Genomic DNA, 20078 nt, shown 5'->3' on the forward strand with positions numbered 1-20078 from the left:
CATTAATGTAGAGCACAGCCAGGGGAGGACCCAGCCCTGGAATAAGCTCCCTGCTGGGAAACAGGGCTTGAGGAATGCGATCCAGGCTGGCTGTGCTGCTGGCTGCCGGCAGCTCTGCACATGCCTCCCACAGCGAGCACACAGCCCTCAGCACTGGGGGTTGAGGGGTGGCAGAGGTTGCTGTGGGGGAGCTGGGGGGCTGGAGGTGAGCCAGGGTTTGGGGTTAGGCATGAGGGAAAGAGCAAGAGGACCTGGCTCTTCCACACCTCCCTAAGTGGACGCTAAATGGGATCTACCTGCCAAGATATTGACTGTGACCGTGAGATACCTTGCTTGTTACTGTGCACTGAAAATCCAATCACTGCATCGAGCAAGCCATCCCCTAAGCAGCATAATGAAGGAATAAGGGCTTCCTAAAGAGTTTGGTGCCCTTCCCATGTCTGCTCTGACCACAGTAGCTCCTGCTCATGCCTACCATGCTCCCTAAGGCAGTCAAATTGCAATGCTCCTCGTTTCTCCTACACACCACCCTCATCTCTCAGTGTCCCCAGAGCAGGAACTGGGCCAGAAGCACCAAGCTATAGCTGTCCTGCCCAGCAGCTGCCCAGTAGGCATCACAACAAAAACTTAGCACATGCTCAGCATTTCCCTTGCAGAGGGCGAATATTTCTGCATTCCTTCCCTCTGTCCACACTAAACTTGTAGGAACTTTTGCATAAGAAGCAAGCAGAGGCTTGATCACGGATTTTGGTTGAAATTGGTCAAAGGGTTAAACAAGCTGTTAAAAGGGGGGTCTGAGAGGCAGCCAAGCAGCGCGGTTACAGCAGGCTGCAGAAACCACATTGGCAGTGCTGCGTCACCTCAATGAGAGCAAAGTCATTTCTGCCTCTTCCTTGGGCTAAAAGAGTATTGTATTATTCTGTTCACATTGTCACAACCTGTCCTGAAAGCCACTGCTTGTGTGCTTGTGGCACCGAGGGAGCTTTGCTTCTGGAAGCACTTCTGGGTGGGGGGTATTTGCTGACACAGGCAGTGGTTGCCCAGGGGTTTTGGGGAGCTGATGTTGGGTTTAGATGCTGACAGGTGAATGGACACCCTAACATTGGGTGACCCTCGCATTATACTTCTGTGCAGGCTGAGGGCTGGACAGGAGATGAATGCAAGATAAGAGCTGGGAAACTGTCACCTGTGCAAACCTTTGTATCTGATATCCATAACGGAGATAAAGAAACTGAGGTGAGAATCACCTGTTTAAATCTCAGTTCCCAATCCTTATTTATCTCAACCATCCCAAGGAAGCTCTGTTAGCCAACAACCCTCTTTTCTGACACCTTTTGCATTTATGTGCTGCCTCTCCGGTAACCTTGTATTGTACTCGGCCCCCTCCGACGTGGAGGCGGATGTGGATTCAGGTTTACACTCCATTAGGGCCGTGCAAACAGAGCCGCGCACACGAACCGCATTTCCGTGGGAAGAAAGCTATGTCAGCGCGCTGTTTGCTCCTCTATAGGTCCTCTTGCAAGACCCAAACAAGCCCGACGTGATGGAGCCCTGCAACGAGAGGTCTCATTTTTGGTTCCAAAGGGTGCAAAGACGTTTCGCCCCCCCCCCCCCCACGCTGTCCCCGATGGAGGCGGGTGCCCCCCTGCCGGGCGGAAGTGATGCAGCCTGTGTGGATACCCGTTGCCTGGCAACCGGCGTGGAGGTGAGTGATGGGTCGGGGTGACTGTACTCGTGCACGGTTCGTCCCGCAGGTTTTCTATTGCATGAGGGAAGTGTGTGTTCAGGGTCGCGGAGTGGGAAATAATAGTGAGACCGGGGGAGCGGTAGTGTGTGTTGTTAAGCCTCTGTCTTATTTGCTGGTTAATATTACATGAGGTTGTAAAGCAAAACGACGTTATGAGCTTGGAAAACCTCTCAACTTTTGGCTGGAAAACCTAAAGCAGACTAGAAGAACAGACAAGTGCCAGGCTTGAGCCCGCAGAATGCAGTGTGGGATCTGTCTGCCCTCAGGAGCGCTGATCCAGGTGTGTGGGGCATTGCTTTGCCTCTGCCCTCCTTCCCTCACACCTGTATTGACCTGTGTTAATTACATATTGGGGCCATTTAGGGCCGTTCAAGCCTGCATGAGAGTGACAAAGCAAAACCAGGGTAATATTGCTCCGAGGTTTTGAGTTTTGGTACTAACAGTTCAACTTTGGCAGCACTGGATCTTGAAGTACTGCTGTAGTGTAGATAATATAACCAGCAGAGTTGTCCAAGCACCTAATCAGCTGTTGAACCTCTGATCCTGAATAAGTTCATAGACTCATTAAGGTTGGAAATGACCCCTAGGATCACCCAGCCCACCATGCCCGCTGACCATATCCCTCAGTGCCACATCTCCATGGTTCTTGGACACCTCCAGGGAGTTGGTGGAGTCACTAACCCTGACGGTGTTTAGGAACTGTGGAGATATGATGCTGAGGGACATGGTTAGCAGACATGGTGGGGATGGATCAGTGTTTGGACTTGTTTATCTTAGAAGTCTTTTCCAAACCTTATGATTCTCTGATTCTCCTTCTCTCCCTGCAGTTGCTCATAGGAAAACCAATGACTGTGTGCTATATTTGGGAAGATAATTTCTTGTGGATGGGTAATGTCTGGTGTTCTTATTGTACAATGTTTGCTCTTTTCATTACATAAGTTTATGTTCTGATAACTGTGCTTACTTAAAACAAGATTTATAATATTCTTGGCCTTCTGGTTTTTTAGTTATCATCACTAAACAAATAACCCAACTGATGCTATCTAAACAAAAGATTCAAATGCCAATTTTCTTATCCCTCACATTAATATTTAAAAATTAAAAATGAACCAGCAAGTTAATAACCCAAACACTGAGGACAGATTAGAAGAACATCTCTGCACAAGTCGGTTTGCATAGTGGGATCATTAGAAGGACCTTCTAATGTCCTACAGCCAGTGTTCCTTGTAAGCCCTAGAACAGATGGAATTCTGGAGCTTGCCATGGGATCAAGGCTCCTGGAATCACCCCATCCTGCACACATGTCCTTAGCATACACGGTATCTCTGCAGCAGACCTCTTGGGATGTGCTTTGGGAAGCTGGGATGAACCAAGTTTCCTTAAGCTCAGCTTACTTGCTCCAAGGTGTTCTGCCCTGTTCCAGTGCCACGCTTGTATTGCTAATCCCACCTCTGAATATTCATGGTCTGCAGGGCAGGATGCAGCATGTGAAATGTTTTGAGTAGGCTTTAAGAAATGGTGTGCAGAAGTGAGGTAGATAACTGAAGTATTTGTCAAGTATTTGGAGCACTCTTACACAGAATAGGTTGTGTTAAATGTAGAGACATTTCTGACTGCAGGTTTGACTTAAAGCAAAGTGGTGGGGTTTTGGAGTGTGTCATTGATTTCACAACTTGCTTTTTTCCTAGCTTAGCCATGCTCCCTCCTGCAGTGGGATGGACTTTCTAGCTGCAAGCTTTCTTCTGAAGTAGTTGCTTTACTTTGACCCTAGGTGCTGATGAATTTTAGTACCATTCAGATTCCAGCTGTGTCCCAATATGGATGTATTTGAATCAGCCTCCACAGAAATCTCCAAGAAAATATCCAGCGTCCTTCTGGACGGCCTGGTGGAGGAACCTAAAAAGAGACGTGCTGTCCCCAATCACCTGCTGGAATCAAGTAAGTTTGTGTGCTCTCACTGTTCCCCAACCTTGAAGCAATCCTAGGAGTTACTTTGAGGATATTAGATTATTTTTCTGAACTCACAGGCCAGGCTCCCATCCTGTCTCTCCCTCAGAGCCCAAATCATGGAAGAGGGAGTCAGGAAAAAAATAACAGCTATACTTATCTTGGCTGACCCAAAAGTTTTGTGGTGGCTTATTGAAGAGACAGATGCCATGAGATAAAGTGGTGAAAGGATCATGGATCTGTTGGGGTAGTAGACGTCATCTTAACCCTCCATTTAAAGAGTCATGCCTGCTTACCAAGATAAATAAGCTGTTTCATTTTTCTCTATACAATACATTGAGTTCAATTGCTAAATGTGTCAGTCAATGTTTGTGTGTTAGTTGGTTGCTTATTCCCCATGCTTTACTGTCTTTCTCTGTAGAGGTTTATTCAGAACGTAAGAAGAGCAATGTTATACAGGCGGAGCCTGCTGTATTACACTATGGAGGGTATGAAGTTGGAAAACATCACCAGCAGACACTGGTAAGTCTCAGGGCAGGAATCCTCTTGGGGCTTATAAAAGGATAAGAGAAGTTGAGTAGACGGCTTGTGGTCATGAGGCCATTTGCTCTGTGAGCACTCTAAAAGGCAGCACTTCTAGAATCAGTGGCTCTGTGGTAACCAGTACCATGCTGTACACACCACTCTCCTTTGGGGTCTCTATTTTACTTCTTTTTTTCATGTGACTGCGTGTTAGAGCGGCATGTGACTTGCAAATCATGGATAAAGGATTCATGCTTTAAGTTGGCTATCTCAGTTGATCTCTTATATTGTAACATCGTTTGGGTATATTTTTGTTTTACAGAAGCTGATAAACATTTCTGGCAATGTAATAAACCCTCACATTATACCACCCCAGACAAAGTATTTTCTGATCAAATACAGCAAAACAGTAAGTGTCAGAAAGCCTTCACGTGGCTGTATGCTGGCAGCACTGTTTCTGTTTGCAGCTTTTACATGTCTTCTATCTTATTTTGGGTCACTTTCTAGCATCGACTTGTCCCTGGCTTGTCATACGTGCTTACAGTTGATTTTTGTCCTGATGAGTGGCGTTATTACTATGACTGCATCCGAATTCACTGCCAGGTGAGGATTTATTATAAGAAAATATACCTGAAGTTCTAATGGAGTGAAGGGACTATTTGAACTTGATGATTACAATAAAGGTACAGTTCATCACCTAAAACTGCATGGGTTTTATTTCCAGTGAGTCAGGATTTGGGTTTAAGGATCTATTTTCTTTTTTTCTCCATAAATATCCCAGAGCTGTGGATACAAAATACTCATTATTCTGTATTATTTTTGCCCAGACTTTATGCCATACTGATGCAGTGTCTTAGCAGAGAAGGACTGGAGGTGCTTTAAATAGCTACTGAAAGTATGATAAAACAGATGGATACTACAAGCAAGCAGAATATTAAGATCCTAAGCAGCCACAGAGATGATATTGAATGTACTCTGTGCTCACTTACCTATCAGCTATGGCAGAAACTTTTACTTGGCATAACGTTTCTTCATTACAATAAACAAATATTCACCCCCCCCCCCCCCCCCCCCCCCTTTTTTTATTTTGCAGGGAGAAGATACGTTAGTTGTTCCTGTGCATGCTTACCCTACTGTCAATGTGTTGGAATTTCCATCATTTATAAACATGTCTGATGTATCAGTCGGTCAGAGGTGAGTTAAGGACAGAAGTCTGTCCGCTTTTTGTGGGATGTGCATGAAACCTGAACAATCTCATTTTCCCTTGTTTGTACATCTTAAGGTCTTAGAAGCTTTAAGGAATTGAGCTACTATCTGGACTGCAAGACAATTCTGTATATGAACCATTTCAGGCACACATTCACAGGAAAGTGGATGCTGTACAAACTAAACATGCACATAGTTGAAACGAGGCTTAGCTAGCCTACATTGGTGCTGATTCACTCCATTCATCATATGGTGAAGCAATATAACTGTTGTCTATAATCTGTACACTTCCAAGTACTATATCTTTTTAGCACTAGTAAACCCTAAAAAGGACAGATCTTCCTTATCAAGAAGAATAGTTCTGGAAATTAAAGTATGAGCTAGTAATTCTAATTGTAATTCAATGATAGCAAATAGCTAACCTCAGTCCAAAGATCAGTCAGTCATTAGATTTGCTTCTTCTATTTGAAAATACTTAGTGTGATCTTCTGCTAGCATAGACTTCATCTTATTCTGTCTCTTTGGTAGACATGACACTGACTGCTCTCATGAGCAAATAAGTAGTAATTGTTGACAGAAGCTGGAAAGGGGAAAAGGAGAAAGGAGAATCAGTTGATTAGTGTCTAGTTGTGCTGTGTTTAAAAGTATGCTGATTTGTACTAATGTAAAGCTGTGTGAGATACCTGTTACTGTACAGAATTGTATGGTAACTATAGAGTCACAGCCTGAACCACTGATTGAGCACCTGGGGAAAGAATGTGGTCAGCCCAGAGAGCACAGGTGAAAGCAATTCACCTGTGTTGCTGGAAGGGTTGGAGCTTGGCTCCACCTCTCTCACACCTCATTTAAGGGCTGACTGAGGCTGTGGAAAGGTTTTGGAGATGCCTCCCTTGGGGAGCCTTGATCTTCAGATGTAGGTGAGTACTTTTCCTTTTTCTTTGTAACGCTTTTCCATTCTGCTAGTCTCTCTGTTGTTATGCCTACTGTGTCACCACTCCACTGTGCTGATCTTTCTGATTGTTACAAGAATCCCTGGGACTGTGACCACTGATACCAACAGAAATGATCCCTTTTACATCCAGAAGTGTAGGATAAGTCCTATGCTCTACCACACAGCTTTCTCTTTAGGCACAGAACATCCATTAGGCAACAAACAGAATGGTTGCCATGTTTTTAAGGCACTTTGGTTACTGTAGAAGCTGCACTACACCTTAAAACAAATTGCTTTCCCAGTCTACTGTTACATCTTCCCAAAAGGGTTATATTAAGGCAGAGAAAAAAGACCTTGCTATTATTGTTTATTTCCCTAGCCATTTCAAAATGCACTTTACAAAGGAACACTGTGTATAACATGCATTCTTTGCTAATCAGTAGGGCAGGATTTCAAGCAGTTTACAAAAAACAGGAATAAGCCTGGGTAAAAAATGGACTTGGTTCCTAGGTTGATGGATGGCATTAGAACAATGTTTTTGTGTTTCTGTTTGATACTTAAAAACAGACACATGAAAGCAAAGCAGCTTGATAAGATATGTGGGAATACGCCTCACACAACCACTGTGAAATATAAAAGGCTTTCATGAAAACGAGGCCTTAGTGTGATTATTTCTGGGGTGGTCCAGTCGTTCTGCTGTACTGGAGTATTCAACCCTCTTGAAGACTGCACAGAGTCCACAAGCAGGGCTATGGGATGAGACTGATTTCTGGTTCTGTACTTATCATGGCTCCAGTTTGGATTGTTTGCACTAACTAGATATTGCAGTGTACAAGAATGTTAGCATACACAAAGATAACTTCTGGAAAGTAAATTGTATTAATTTTCATGTAATGAGTTTCTGTGTGGGTCTGAGGAAGTAAATCAAGATGCAGAACACCTAGCAAGTATCTCAAGGTGTATGTCAACTGTAGTTTAACTGTTATTTCTTTGTTATTCTCTTTTCAGTAAGGAGTATGTTATCCCGCTACAGTGCAGCTGCCCAATAGACTTTCAATTCCACATTGATTTTATTCAGCCTCACAGAGCGTTCACCGTCCAACCAATATCTGGTAGCTTGCACTTATTTAAAGTTATTTGAAATTACTGATGATAAGCTGTCAAAGTGTTAAACATCACTGTTCCTGTCCATGCTGACTGCTAAGCTGTTAACATTTTAGTTAATGTACTAATATTAATATATCAGTATAACATATAATTATATTATATAACAATATATAACCTGATATTAGGACCTTAGGAGAATAGAATCTTGCCTGCAGTTATGGCAACTTTGATGTGATCTCTGAATATTTTAAGTTTTCTGACTTTTTTTTTTGGTTGTGTCATCCCTCTTCAGAAGCAGCATTTGTACTCTATCAGATGTGTGGTTCACAGAGGTGAACTACTGCTTTGGTTTCGGTCATTCCTTCAGAATAAGATTCTTTCTGATTGTATGTTTTACAAAGTATATCAAGGAAGAACAAGGGGTGGTGGTTTTAAGCTAACTGGTAGTACTGGAAAGACACTTTGAGACCTGAAATATCTTCCAGGCCTACTGCCATCAACGGTACTATTGTTTTGCAAGTGTAGTGCAGAATTCATCTGAGCATACTTAAGTGGGCTCATGTTAGATGAACTCTTACTGTTTTTCTTCTCTAATCACAGGAATCATTCCAGGAAATGGGAAAAAGGAAGTAACTGTGAAATATTCCCCCCTTGAGTATGGAACAGCACAAATGAAAATGCAGTTAATGATTTCACAGTTCCACTCAAAACCCTATGTTTGTGTGTTCACAGGAACATCGACACCCCATCTGAGTCAAATGTATGTGTGGCTGACTGCTCTTTGCCCAGTTCTGAAAGATACCATGTAATAGGATTTAACGCCATTTTGCTATGATCATTTGAGGAATATGTATCTGTGTTGACTTAAAACGTACTGATATCATTAAGGAGTTAATGTTAACAAGTGTTAATGCTTCTACCTGCTTACTTGCATCATTCACTCAACATGCACTTCCTCTGTGTGAACTCAAACTGTTGCAATATAAGTTAAATATCCTTTAAGAAGTGTTGAAGCTTATTATGCCTGATCTATGTTATTCTTACTGCTGCAGCCTTGCAAGATAAAGTTTTTTGAGCAATTAGGTCTTTTGAGTTCCACCTGATTTTTTTGGAGAACTGTGAAATTAGCAAGGTTAGGAAGTTTGATTCCACTTGTTTGGGAAAGTACTTCCAGTGCCCTTTTATATCTAGAAGGGATATACGTATATTACATGTAATAAGATTAGATGTCATTTACAGAGTACTTAGAAGAGCAATGTTTTTCCTTCTGCTGCCTAGAAAAGAACAATTTGAAAAACAACCAATGCGTCCAGAGAAAAAAACAATGTCTGTTGGAAAATCACTGGTGTGGAGAAGAGACAAACTCGGCCTACCACGGTCCAAGGCTATTCAAAATATAAAGGTGTGAAGAGATAATAGGTGCAAGTTTTTTCCTGGGCTGAAAATCTTTCTTGTTTCTGTTTCTTCCTATTAATTTATATTTCTTAGGAAATTGAATACCAGAACCTGAAATTCCCCACAGACTTGTCAAATCCACATGCTGTAGCTACTGTTTTGAATCAGGAGCCAGGCAAACTGAAGATTAAGAGCTTGAAAGAAGGTAACATAGTTGAGCAGCATAAGCTCAGTCTTATCGGTGTTTCTGTACAGAGGATTTGCTTTAGAACTGTTGAGGTTGTGATTGTTATTTCTGTAAGAAATTCACTTCAGCTGGAGTAGCCTGTGTATCAAGGAGCTCAGTTATCACCATGGGTGTTATTTCCCAATTAAAAATTCAATCTAGTTTGCGACTTTCTGATATTCTTGCAGTCCTTTGCCAAGGCAATGAAGGCATAAAAACAAGGCAGATGAAGGAAGCTCTGTATGAGCTGAAAGTCAAACAAAACCTGAAGGAAGAGGAAGCAAATAATCTCAAGTGGTAAGTGTTAATTAAAACACTGAGATTTGCTTGACTAAGGCCTCCGTGAATGATGTATGCAATATGCACTGGGGTGTAATGCTGCCATTTTGTGTCCTAATAGACTTGCTTTACAGTTTGACTGTTTTACTTTTCATCCCTCCTGCTTAAGAGCAACACGAGTGTACCCAGTGAGACCTTTAATTGTATTACAGTTGCATTCAGAAACTTCCTGAAAACCTTGTTCATCTAACCTCACACATCCCATCCTGCTTTGTGCCCTTAGAGGTAAAGGGAGATTTTGTTATGGTTGTCAGTAAGTCAAGGCTAAAATATGTAACGGTATGAATGAAACTGCACATCAAAAGGTGGAAAGCAAATTTCATACTCGTGCATAAGCATGCTGGGGTTTAATTTGCTGTCAGTGCTGCTCTTTTGCTGAATACTACAGACCCCCCTAAACAACTTAGGAATAAGACAGTCAGCCTTTTAAAATGTCAAATAAAACAAACAGTATGTTATAGTAAAACAGTTTTCGTGCTTCCACTGGATATGCAGGCAGGTTCGTAAAGGCAAAGATCCAGTCTCTGCAGAATTTAGAAGAGAGGTTATTGAAAATCGACAGAGGGAAGAAGAGCAATATAAGGTTAGTCTGTTTTTCTGCAAATTCAAAATTAAACTCGTACTTTCAGACTGCGTGCACTGCACTAGTGAATTGTATTATGCTCCCTACATCTTCAGTTTTTCTTAATAAACTGATACAAACCCGTGCTAGTTGAATTTCCTCATGCATTTGTATCTTTATTATTTTTTTGTATAAGTGTTACTGAGATAAGTGTTTTGTTTTGGAGGTGGACAGAGAGAAGGTTAAGTTACTAATGGAAATGTAACTAGATATTTGCTCAACCTGGTAGGTTTCCATCTAGCTGCATCACAGTGCAGCCTTGCAGCTTGCTGTGGATGCAGCCAGCCTTCTGTTTATGCTGTACCTTTCTGAATGACTCACTATTGAAGGGCTAAACCCAGTCAGTACTCTTGTGCAGTACCCTAGGAAGATAATTCAGCATGTTTTTCTGCTACACATTCATCTCATGGCCTTTTAATTACTTCCAGTCACCCCAGTCTGCAGTCTGTCTTCTGTGGAGGTGACAGCAACAGTAGGTAGTGACAGACAATATTTGTCCACATATGGCGGAGCCCTCAGGGACTGGTGGGGCTTGTCCCTCCTATCTTGCCCTCTAGACATACATGTAGCTTCTGATTCCCACTGAGTTCCATGGCACTGTTTATGGCAGTAAAATTATTTATAGACAGGGTCAAGACTTTGTTTATACACTGAATTAAGCATGAATAAATTCAAACAGTATTTTTAATAATGGCAAAGGAGGAAATAGGTAAACAAAGAAACCCACAATCTAGAATGTGAGCTCGTTGTATCATTGAATTAGATGTATAATCACCTTGTTTAGAAACGTTTGCATGCTTATCTGTTAGTTGTAGTGTGTGGGGGTATCTCTTGGTTCTAAAAGAACATTATTTAACCTTCTACAGGGTTGTAATAATCACTCGCTGAAAGGGAGTGTTCTGTGAAGTCTGTTTCGTGAAGTACTTGTTACATTGTGAGTGTCTGTTAATTGTAAATGAGGAAAAAAAGTCACTGAATGCTTAGCTCTAATGAGATTGTTCTTCCTGGTGACAAATCAGATTCAAAGAGGAGATCCTATCATAGAAAAGGAGTTTCAAAGGAACAAAGTAGAGGTTTCTTCCAGACGTATTTTCCGGCTTGTTGAGCAGGTTTGTTTCCATGCTTTTATCACTGGCTAAGCTTAAAAAATACAGCTGTAAATATTTGTCACAGATTCCTTTTCCTCCTAATATGGCCATTTCTGAATCAACGTCCTATTCCCCATTTTACTGCAGTAAAGCCAGCAGTGAGCTGCGTGCACAACTAATCCTCTTGCTCTGATCTTCTAATGTGAGAGACACTAATGCAAGTGTGGCGTGGGGTGGTGTGCAGTTCTGAGCACCTTCCTAATCTGAATCTGAAGAGATTAATGCACTGAGAAAGAGATTGACTTATGTTCAGAGAGCATTCAGACAATTCAAGGTGTTAAATGTAGATGTCACCTCTGTCTCAAGTATGTCCAAAGCAAGAGGTAATTTTGTGAGGTTATTCTGGTCAATTGTCATTCTAGTTTTACCCTGATCTTTCACCCTCCTGTAAGTTTAGATTCCAAGCTATTATTAGAGAGAAGTGCTGAATTTGCTGGGCCTTCATTCTGAGCTCTTACATCTGATCCAACTGCACATTTGTGCAGGGTGAAGTGTGTACCTACTGGAGACCTTGTCTGCTCTTCCTACTGTCTGTCTGCCCACATATTGGATTTCAGTCTTAGTATGTGGCTGTCCTTTATGCGTGAATGCAGAACATACTACATTACTTAGTTAATTAATTCCCTTTAAGACCTACAGTGAAGAATCCTGCTTAAATGTGAATAGTGTGACAAGCTTGGAATGAAGTAATTTGATGGAACTTTTTTGCTTAACTTAATTTCAGTATTAGAAGATAAGGTAGGGATTCTGGCCAAGGATGGAAGAAATCCACCCCTTGTCTAGTTTTAAAATGGTTCTTTTTTTCCCCTTTTAAATACCATGCAGCATCCAAATGTCCATCCCACGTTTGACTTGCTCTGTAATGATCCTTGGGCAAACAGAAGCAGGGTGTTGAGGAAATTCCAACAAGCAGCATATGAGGTAATGTGAACAACTAGAATGTAGTGTGATAGCATAGTGCCTTGGAAACAGCACAAAAGAGCGTGCAAACTAGCACATAAGAAGACTTTATATCTAGCTAGGGATTTGATGGCTTGTTGGTAGTCTCTGCTTCACCAGAAAATAAGGATCTGAAGTGAATATTGTCTTTAGCTGTTGGTTAATTATTTTTTTTTTAATTTTGTAAGAAAAAAACAACTATCAATACTAAGTAAGTGTAGAAGCATTTAGATTTTTATTTATTTATTTTAAGTAAAAAATACCTCCTGAACAAGAAGAGAAGACTTCAAGATGCACACAGAATACAATGCCTAGTTTTGGGACCCCGGTATAAAAAAATATATCAGTAAAATGGATGCAGTTCAGTGTAAGGCTGCCAAGGTGGCTGGAGTCTGAATAGTGGGGAGACACTGAGGTAACTGGACTTACTCAGCCTGAAGAGGGGATGTGATGGGAGTGGGCAGCACCTTTCATCTCCTTTGAGGAGGTTGCTGAAGATGGAGCCAGCCTCTTTGCTGTGGTGTACGGTGGGAACACAGGAAACACTGGACATAAATTCTAATAAAAGAAGTATGGGCTGTTTATAAGGAAAGCCTTTTTCACTAAGAGGAAGATCTTTGAAATAAATGGCCCAGGTAGTTTGTATAGTCTGTTTCTTTTGTGTAGTGTTGCTGTGGAGTTATGTTCCTTTCAAAAGCTATTTTTCTCCATTTTATCCCTCCTGAACAGAAAACTGTAGCAAGATTTCTGAAACAGATGGTCTGGGTGACCTTTGTAGTATACAGTTGTAATGTATGTATATTGCTATGACTGTAAGTCTTAGGATGTTGAGCTTAATGTTAAGTTTAAAATAATTCCTTCAGACTGTGATCCAGTCCCGTCTAAATCATTTACTGCTTCTGCTCCGTGGGCTAACAAGGGAAGCCAGAGGTTTGAAGGAAGGCTCTACATCCGGTAAGGAGCAGAAGTAGTTGTTGATAGGTAGATTGACAATGAATTGTTGATGATTTGTGTTAAGCCATGGTAGGCCGGGTGCATCAAATAGATGCTGATGTCTATATACATAAATAGTCCCTACAAAGGGGCCTTCAAGCAAAAAAAAGTTGTGTGACACAGTGGAAAAATGGCTGTTGTAAAAAGACATACTTTTATGCATGTATATTATACACATTATTTATGATATCTTAAAAAAATTGTTTTTAAGAGCCTTGCAACTTATCCGTTTAATAATAGAGCAGCCACAGTTGGTAATAGTGGAGACTGAAGAGAATTTGTGTTAATTACTTCATGTCCCATTCATGCGCTGTGTAACAGCTGTTGGAACACCTTTCCATGTCAGCCCTTCCACCTCTGCAAACAGGCGCTCTTTAATTCCCCATGTGCAGCAGTTGCAGGGGTGCTTGGAGCAGAAGATTTAATGGCAGATAATGTAATAGAGGTGTTCTGACTTGGCTGTGCCTTGTTTAGTGAAAATAGATAGAGCACCTTACTTGAATGGTTGAGCTGTAATGTCCTTCTTGAAAGGAGGAAATAAGATCTGTTTGTTAGTTGAAGGTTTTGTGCACACTATCTTATAGATGGACTTTAGGAAAGATTACCTTGCTTTTTGTATTAAAATGAATCAACATGCCTTGCGTTAGGAAGATCTTAAATATGTTTTGTGTCTTGTTTCTATTTCTGAAGCAGTATATTGAATCCTATCACAGAATCTTAATATTTGCCTTCCATCCTTGACAGAAAAGGGGAGTTTCAGCCGAACAGAGAAAAGTGAAGAATCCAAAGGCATTTCTTCCAGCATATCCGAAGATCGAATGTTACCTTCTCAATTCCCCTTACGTGGTTCCCTCAAATTATGCCATGATTTGGTAGGTATGGTAACCAAAATGGTGGCCACTACTCAAAATCTTGTTGATGACATGCAAAACAAAATGTCCACCAACTTAAGGGGTTTAAAATACTGTATTCTTCCAGGATCCTGATGCCCGTGGCCCAGTCCCTGTCAAACCTATAAAGATGAAAATGAAACGCTTTCTTCCCTTTTACAGCTTGAAGGTGAGTCAGTACAGCTCCCTGTTTCTCTCTTGCACCAGTCCAATTATAGATGTGTTTTCTACCTGATTCAATGGCTTCAGTGTGCAGCCCAGTAAAAAAGTTGCCTTAAAAGGGCTGTGCTATTAGCACACTTTTTTTTTTTTTAAAGAACAAATCTAACTATTTCCATGAGTAACAAGCTCGCAGTCAGCACAGCTCTCTCCAGGCATAGATGAATGACTTCAGCTGAAATTATTGTATCTCAGGCAATAAGATGCATCTATGAATGAGGATGCTGCAAACCTTCTATGACACGTAGACTTTCCTTTGATTTCAGAGATCAAAAATACCATCCATTATAAAAGTGTCCTTCCTTTTAAAAACTGATTGAGATTGTCTGTTCATTTTGGGTACAGTTCTTAGTTCCTGGATAGAGATTATATTGCTTAATAGAGCTTTTCTCTACCCCCATTAAGTTCAGTATATTTGATCACAAAAATACTAATCTCACAGTCTTTCATAGAAAATAAATGTTTCTTTATGCACTCATTCAGCTTGCCCTGGTAAAGTATGGCTTCTCAAAATGTTGCTCATATTCTGCTAGTAGAATGGCAATCTGAATATCTTTTCTCACAGATGTGTGATGTGTCTGTGATAAAGCTGGGAAGTTCCATTCCATCTATGAGTTTATCAAAAGTGATTATTGTCATCTCCTGCAGCGTATTTCTCTTGCTTGTGCTTAGGTTCCTCAACACATCAGCATTATAAAGTTTCAGCCATTTCGTGCATACCGTCCAGCTGGAAGTTACAGAACTCAGAAACTTCACCAAGCTCTGAGACAGGGAGCCCAGGTAACAAATCATTTGTAATACAAACTTTCCTCGCTGAAGTCATTCCCACTTGTATGTTTCTACTATTGCTTGATACATTTTGTTACAACATTTTATAACAAAAGACTCCATATGCTCTGAAAACCTCTGATGTCTGTGTTTTTCAAGGATGAGTTGAATCAAGTGGTTGCTTCTCCTAAGGACTATTACGAGCCGTCATCTGAAGAAGTAGCAGGAAGAGATATCAGCCTTTTAAAATTGGTTCCTCCTCAAGCTTTAGTCTACCCTACAGAGAGCAGCCCTCTTCGCATTTTTGTAAGTAGAAGTTGACTTCCACAAAGTGGTGAAAAAAGGTGAAAGGGTGTTTATTAGTGGTCAGTTCTCTTACACAGGTTGGTATGTATTTAAAACTACCTGCCAGTGTGAGTAATCTCTCATGGTGCAAGCCCTGGTAGGTGGGAACCACAGCACTCATCCCACAGTGACATCATTTCATTTTGGGGTGGGATTTGGATAAGTTTAGGAGGGAGGGTGGTAATACGGAATTACCTTATGGAGCATTGGACCAGTTCATTGCCCTCATAAATTTTCACTGATCCCAGGATTCCTCAGTACACATTGGGGCCTTTCCCTTCCCCATTTTTCTTCCTAATATGCACATCAGAAAAGAAGCCATAATCTTGGCATCTCAGTCCTTCTATAACCTCTTGCTCTTGCCCAAGTTAGTGGGACAGACACAGTCTGGATACTGTGCTTCTGCCTTGTCCTTGAGTAGACTGAGAAAAGGGAAGGTAGGTGGTTTGCTCACATTGCATCCTGCTGCCTTAGTTTCCAGTAGTTTTCATAGCATACCAAAGCCACATTTCCAATTAGTACGCACAGAGATGCAAAAACTCAGAGCCAGGTGTGTGGGAGGATTTTCTTGTTACTTACTTTTCATGTAGATTGTATTACTTGGCACCAACTGCAGAAGGTATTTTCCACACATTGCAGCACAGCCTTGAGGGTCCCTAGGAGACTGCGAGAAGGCAGAGACAGCTGTATTGGCTCAGTGAAATGCTGTGCATGGGTACAGGCAGCATCTCCATGCCAGCATGGCGCTGTGCCTGAATTGGGTGTCTCAGTCTTTCAGTGTTATTTAGCTAAAATGGCCCAGAGCCAAGTGTGCTAGTCTGGTGGTCTTGGCATAACACGTATAACTTGTTCCCTCTGCCAAGACTCCAGTGGACTTACTGATGAGATCCGCTGTGCATCCCTCAGCCCTTTGTTGTGTTGGTGTAAGAGCTGGGCCTGACCCCATGCTACCCAGCACTGAACTGAATGCAGAAACAGATGCTAGTGCAGTGAAATAGTCGATAAAATGTTCACAGACTTCCGCTACAGCACGGCCAGTTTCCTCCCTTGGATTCTGAACTGTTCAGAGAACCAGCATTAGATTTGGGAGTAAAATAAATTGTTGGATTTTGGACAGCAGAACACAAATAAACAGGCAGATTGAGTCTGTGGTGCAGGGAAGACAAGAGATCAAAGGATTGCACTGAACCAAAAAATCATAATGAGAATAAGTGAGTTTAGGAAGACTATATTAATGCAAGACCTGAATTTTCATCAGTTTAATTTTTGTTGTGCTTATATATATACGTGTGTGTGTATATATATATATGTTTGTATATATATATTTGTCTTTGAAGTAATAATTTCTTCTGTTTTTAGAACCCCACTCCAGGATTATTTCCACTTCTACTTCCTCTAGCTTACTGTGAAACAAATATTGAATATCATCTTTGTCCTCATCCAAAATATACCTTTACCAAGGAATGTCCCAAAGGATCCAGTATTCCAATTACACAAAAGAAGTTTCTGCATCATGAGGTATGTCCTTTATATTTTATTGTATGAGTAAAAATTGTGCTCACCTGAATAATCAGTGCATGGATCAGAATAATTTGTTATTAGACTTTAATCATCTTCGAGTGTTTCTCTGCTCTTTCTGATTTGTTTCTCAACCAAGAAGTAGATGCTCTGTCCTGCGAGCTTTTCTTCCCTCTGCATTATGTGCTAGAAGTCTGATTGCTGTAGCACTTATAATTTCAGGAAGTGATTCATGGAGTAATGGACTGGAGACAATTCTCACCAGTGGTGTATTCGACCTTTCCTGACACTCCCATATCAACAAGTATAACATCTAGGTAAGAAAAACACTGACTAGACATGGCCTCTCATCTGCATTTCTGTTTCTTGAAACTACGTGACTGGTGACCAGTCCCACAGGTAAAAGTGGGGCTATGGGTTGACTTGCTTGCTGCTCAGCAATCCAGAATGGATGATCATCTTAAATACCATTTCCATCACAGGGATCCGTACAATTTAGATATGCTTCCAAGAGATGTACCACCAGTACTGTATAGCTTGCCCAAGAGAGACAAAGAGAATATAATTGACCTGTAAGTTTCTCCTCTTTTATGTTCAATGTGATCTATTGTCTTAATTGCTTGTGTGGATGTGCCTTAACATTTTCTGAGAGATTATTAAAGGCAAAAGCACAAAATCTGTCTGGAATAAGGCATATTTTTGGTTTTGTTGTCTAAAAAAAATAATGGTTTTAAGTACTGATTGTTCTTCATATTTAATGGTTTTAGTGGGATGGATGAAACTGAATTTGAAGTGCTTCTTACTCCAGAGATGCTGAGTGCTGAGTTTCCACAAATTGAGCAGATGCTCTCAGAAGAAGGCAAAATAAAATCGGCAAAAGAAGAAAGGTAAGTAGAGTTTGAAATTAGAGAAGAGGGATGGGAAGGACTCTGAACCCATCTCCTTCAGAACTATGGAGAAAATCATATTGAGGTGCTGTAGGGGCTCCATCACTGAGTGGGATGCAGATCTGGCACTTTGAGCAAACAGGAAGACTCCTATATTACACTTTGCATTGTAAATATGATCTCTGAATTGGACTTATGAAAATAGATATTATAATGACACACCAGCCTGGATGTCTCTCTAACCTCAGTTTTATCATGAAACTAACCTCTCACAGGGACAAATTCTGCCAGCTGCCTCCAGTGCTGTCAGGCTGATGTACTCAGTTTGTAGTTCAGCACAGAAATCTTGAGGATTAGGAAAGCTGAGAAAAAGAGGATCTTTAAGGGAGTTGATTTTTACCACAGTGGTTTTAGAACAGTGTACGAGGCTGCCCAGCAGTTCTGTGGGGCTGGAAGCAGAAGTAGGTGCACTATGTGCAACTTGGGGGTATGTGATGTTACAGGAAGGATGCGAGGAGGCACATCAGCTGGGAAGTGGAACACTGGGGGCCAGTGGACTTGAGTAGTAGGCAGTATAGGTGAAATGATTTCAGAGGAACACAGGAAAAGCTGCTGAGATGGAGCTTGGTACTTTGTGTTTTTGTGGAACTGATGTTTCCATCCAACAGATGCAGTCTCCTTGAAGTGGTCATGACAGTGCTTAGATTTAGATGCCTACCTAGTCAGGATGTACGTGATTGAAACTGAGAGTTCTCACCAAGAGATTTCAAAGTCTCATTTTTCTTTAATTTCAGGGGGAATGACTGACATTCAGATTTTCTGCAACTGTCAGCCATTAAACTTTAAAACAGTGCTGAATGTGAGATCTCTGACAGAGAACCGATTGCTGTATTGCGATTACTTCAGCACTGATTGAAAATAGTTAGCTATAAAAACATGTCTGATCCTACTGCTTTTTGCATTTTATGACATTTTGCTTGCCAGAAAGTGGGGATTCGATATAGTCTATGTAACAAAAGAATCACCTTTTTCTCCACAGTCTAATAAGACATGCACCAAAATGTTAGCAGTGAAGTCCGAGTCCTTTCTTTTGTCACTGGAGGGTTCTTCATTGTTACTGATGGGGTGGTGTTTCACTGGAGGATACCTTACTGCTCCACCACAGTAGTTTCCATGCTTTATCCTTAAGGCAAATAAGTTTTTCCTTGTGAATTTTCTTGTTTTGGCCATTGCAATATGCTTCTTCATAGGAAAAAAACACAGAAACTGAACTTAGCTTGTGTTTATTTATCAGATGGTTTATTTGGCCAGTTAGAAAAATTAGGAGTGAATGCTTTTTTTCATAGTTTGACTCCCTTTGTCATTCTGTGTAAGTAATGGTAAACAGCCTGTGGTCAATATTAAATACAAAAAAAGAGAAAATTGTGTCTCTTCCTGTGTTTTTTACCCACATTGCTGAGTAGCTTCCCTGGCTATTATAAATACAAATAATCTTTTAAACTTCTTGCAGAGACCCACACAAACATCCTGATGGATGTTTTCAACCCCAAGAAAGTGGACTCGGAGAAAGGATTCAAAAACACATGGAGAAGATGAAGATGAAAGCACTAAATAAAGCCCTTATTCTTGAATAAGGATAATTTTATGGAGTCTGTGGTTTGGTACAATTTATCCTGTGAACATGCAAGGCCCTCTGTGTCACAGTTATATCTACTTATGTTCAGTGGGTTGAGTAACTTCTTATGCAAAGAGAACCACCAGCAATGTTACTTCTGCCAAGAACTGTGTGATCACTTCCTCAAACACAGCAACTGCTCCTATGACAACCCTCAGCTGTGTGCCTGCTTCATTTTTTTAGTGAATGATCAGAAAAAGCACAGTATTACCTTGTAAACAGTTTGGTAATTGATCTATAACTCATTGGTTTTAAATAAAATTTGAGAAGCCTTAATGAGTAAATTCATCAGATTTTTGTTGTTGGGGCCTATCCTTGGAGTTTTGTAGGTATGTTATTAAGCTTCAGTCTTGACTGTGAATCATAAACTTGAGTTCCTTAATGAAAGGGAAGACTTGAACACTGTTACTCTCCATAAAGATAACATCCAAGGGGATTTAGTTAGCTGTTCAGGTGTTTGATTGGATGCACAGGTCTCTTGACAAAAGGGGGTGGGGATTGGAGTGATGAACTCCAGAGCTTCAGGAGAGAATTCTGATGCTCAGGATGTATTCTGTAGGAGGGCAGATTTCTCAGTATATCACTTTTCAATTGAGATGACTCCTACTTTCTTGTGGGCAAAAGCTGAACATAACATTATTAAAAGCTGAACGT

The 20078-nt window shown here is 41.0% G+C and overlaps 1 protein-coding gene across 1 annotated transcript; it reads left to right on the forward strand.

Moving 5' to 3' along the window:
* Window positions 1-1667: 1667 nt before the first annotated feature.
* On the forward strand, window positions 1668-19704 carry CFAP221 (cilia and flagella associated protein 221). Its single transcript, XM_072342058.1, has 24 exons — window positions 1668-1705; window positions 3519-3685; window positions 4116-4216; window positions 4539-4625; window positions 4724-4819; window positions 5310-5410; window positions 7362-7465; window positions 8061-8220; window positions 8739-8862; window positions 8949-9060; window positions 9270-9378; window positions 9916-10003; window positions 11062-11151; window positions 12016-12111; window positions 12993-13083; window positions 13867-13994; window positions 14101-14181; window positions 14904-15011; window positions 15159-15305; window positions 16704-16862; window positions 17085-17179; window positions 17345-17434; window positions 17630-17749; window positions 19260-19704. Exons 2-24 carry the CDS (start codon window positions 3565-3567, stop codon window positions 19381-19383), a joined length of 2532 nt encoding a protein of 843 aa, XP_072198159.1. The 5' UTR covers window positions 1668-1705; window positions 3519-3564; the 3' UTR covers window positions 19384-19704.
* The last annotated feature ends 374 nt before the right edge of the window (window positions 19705-20078 follow it).

Source organism: Excalfactoria chinensis, chromosome 7 (assembly GCF_039878825.1).
Source record: "Excalfactoria chinensis isolate bCotChi1 chromosome 7, bCotChi1.hap2, whole genome shotgun sequence".
NCBI classification, from domain to species: Eukaryota; Metazoa; Chordata; class Aves; order Galliformes; family Phasianidae; genus Excalfactoria; species Excalfactoria chinensis.

Coding starts and splice junctions, on each gene's coding strand:
- CFAP221 (XM_072342058.1), top strand. CDS start 3,565: ATGGATGTATTTGAATCAGCCTCCACAGAAATCTCCAAGAAAATATCC. Junction 12,112..12,992: donor TCCAACAAGCAGCATATGAG/GTAATGTGAACA, acceptor TAATTCCTTCAG/ACTGTGATCCAGTCCCGTCT. Junction 13,995..14,100: donor TCAAATTATGCCATGATTTG/GTAGGTATGGTA, acceptor GTATTCTTCCAG/GATCCTGATGCCCGTGGCCC.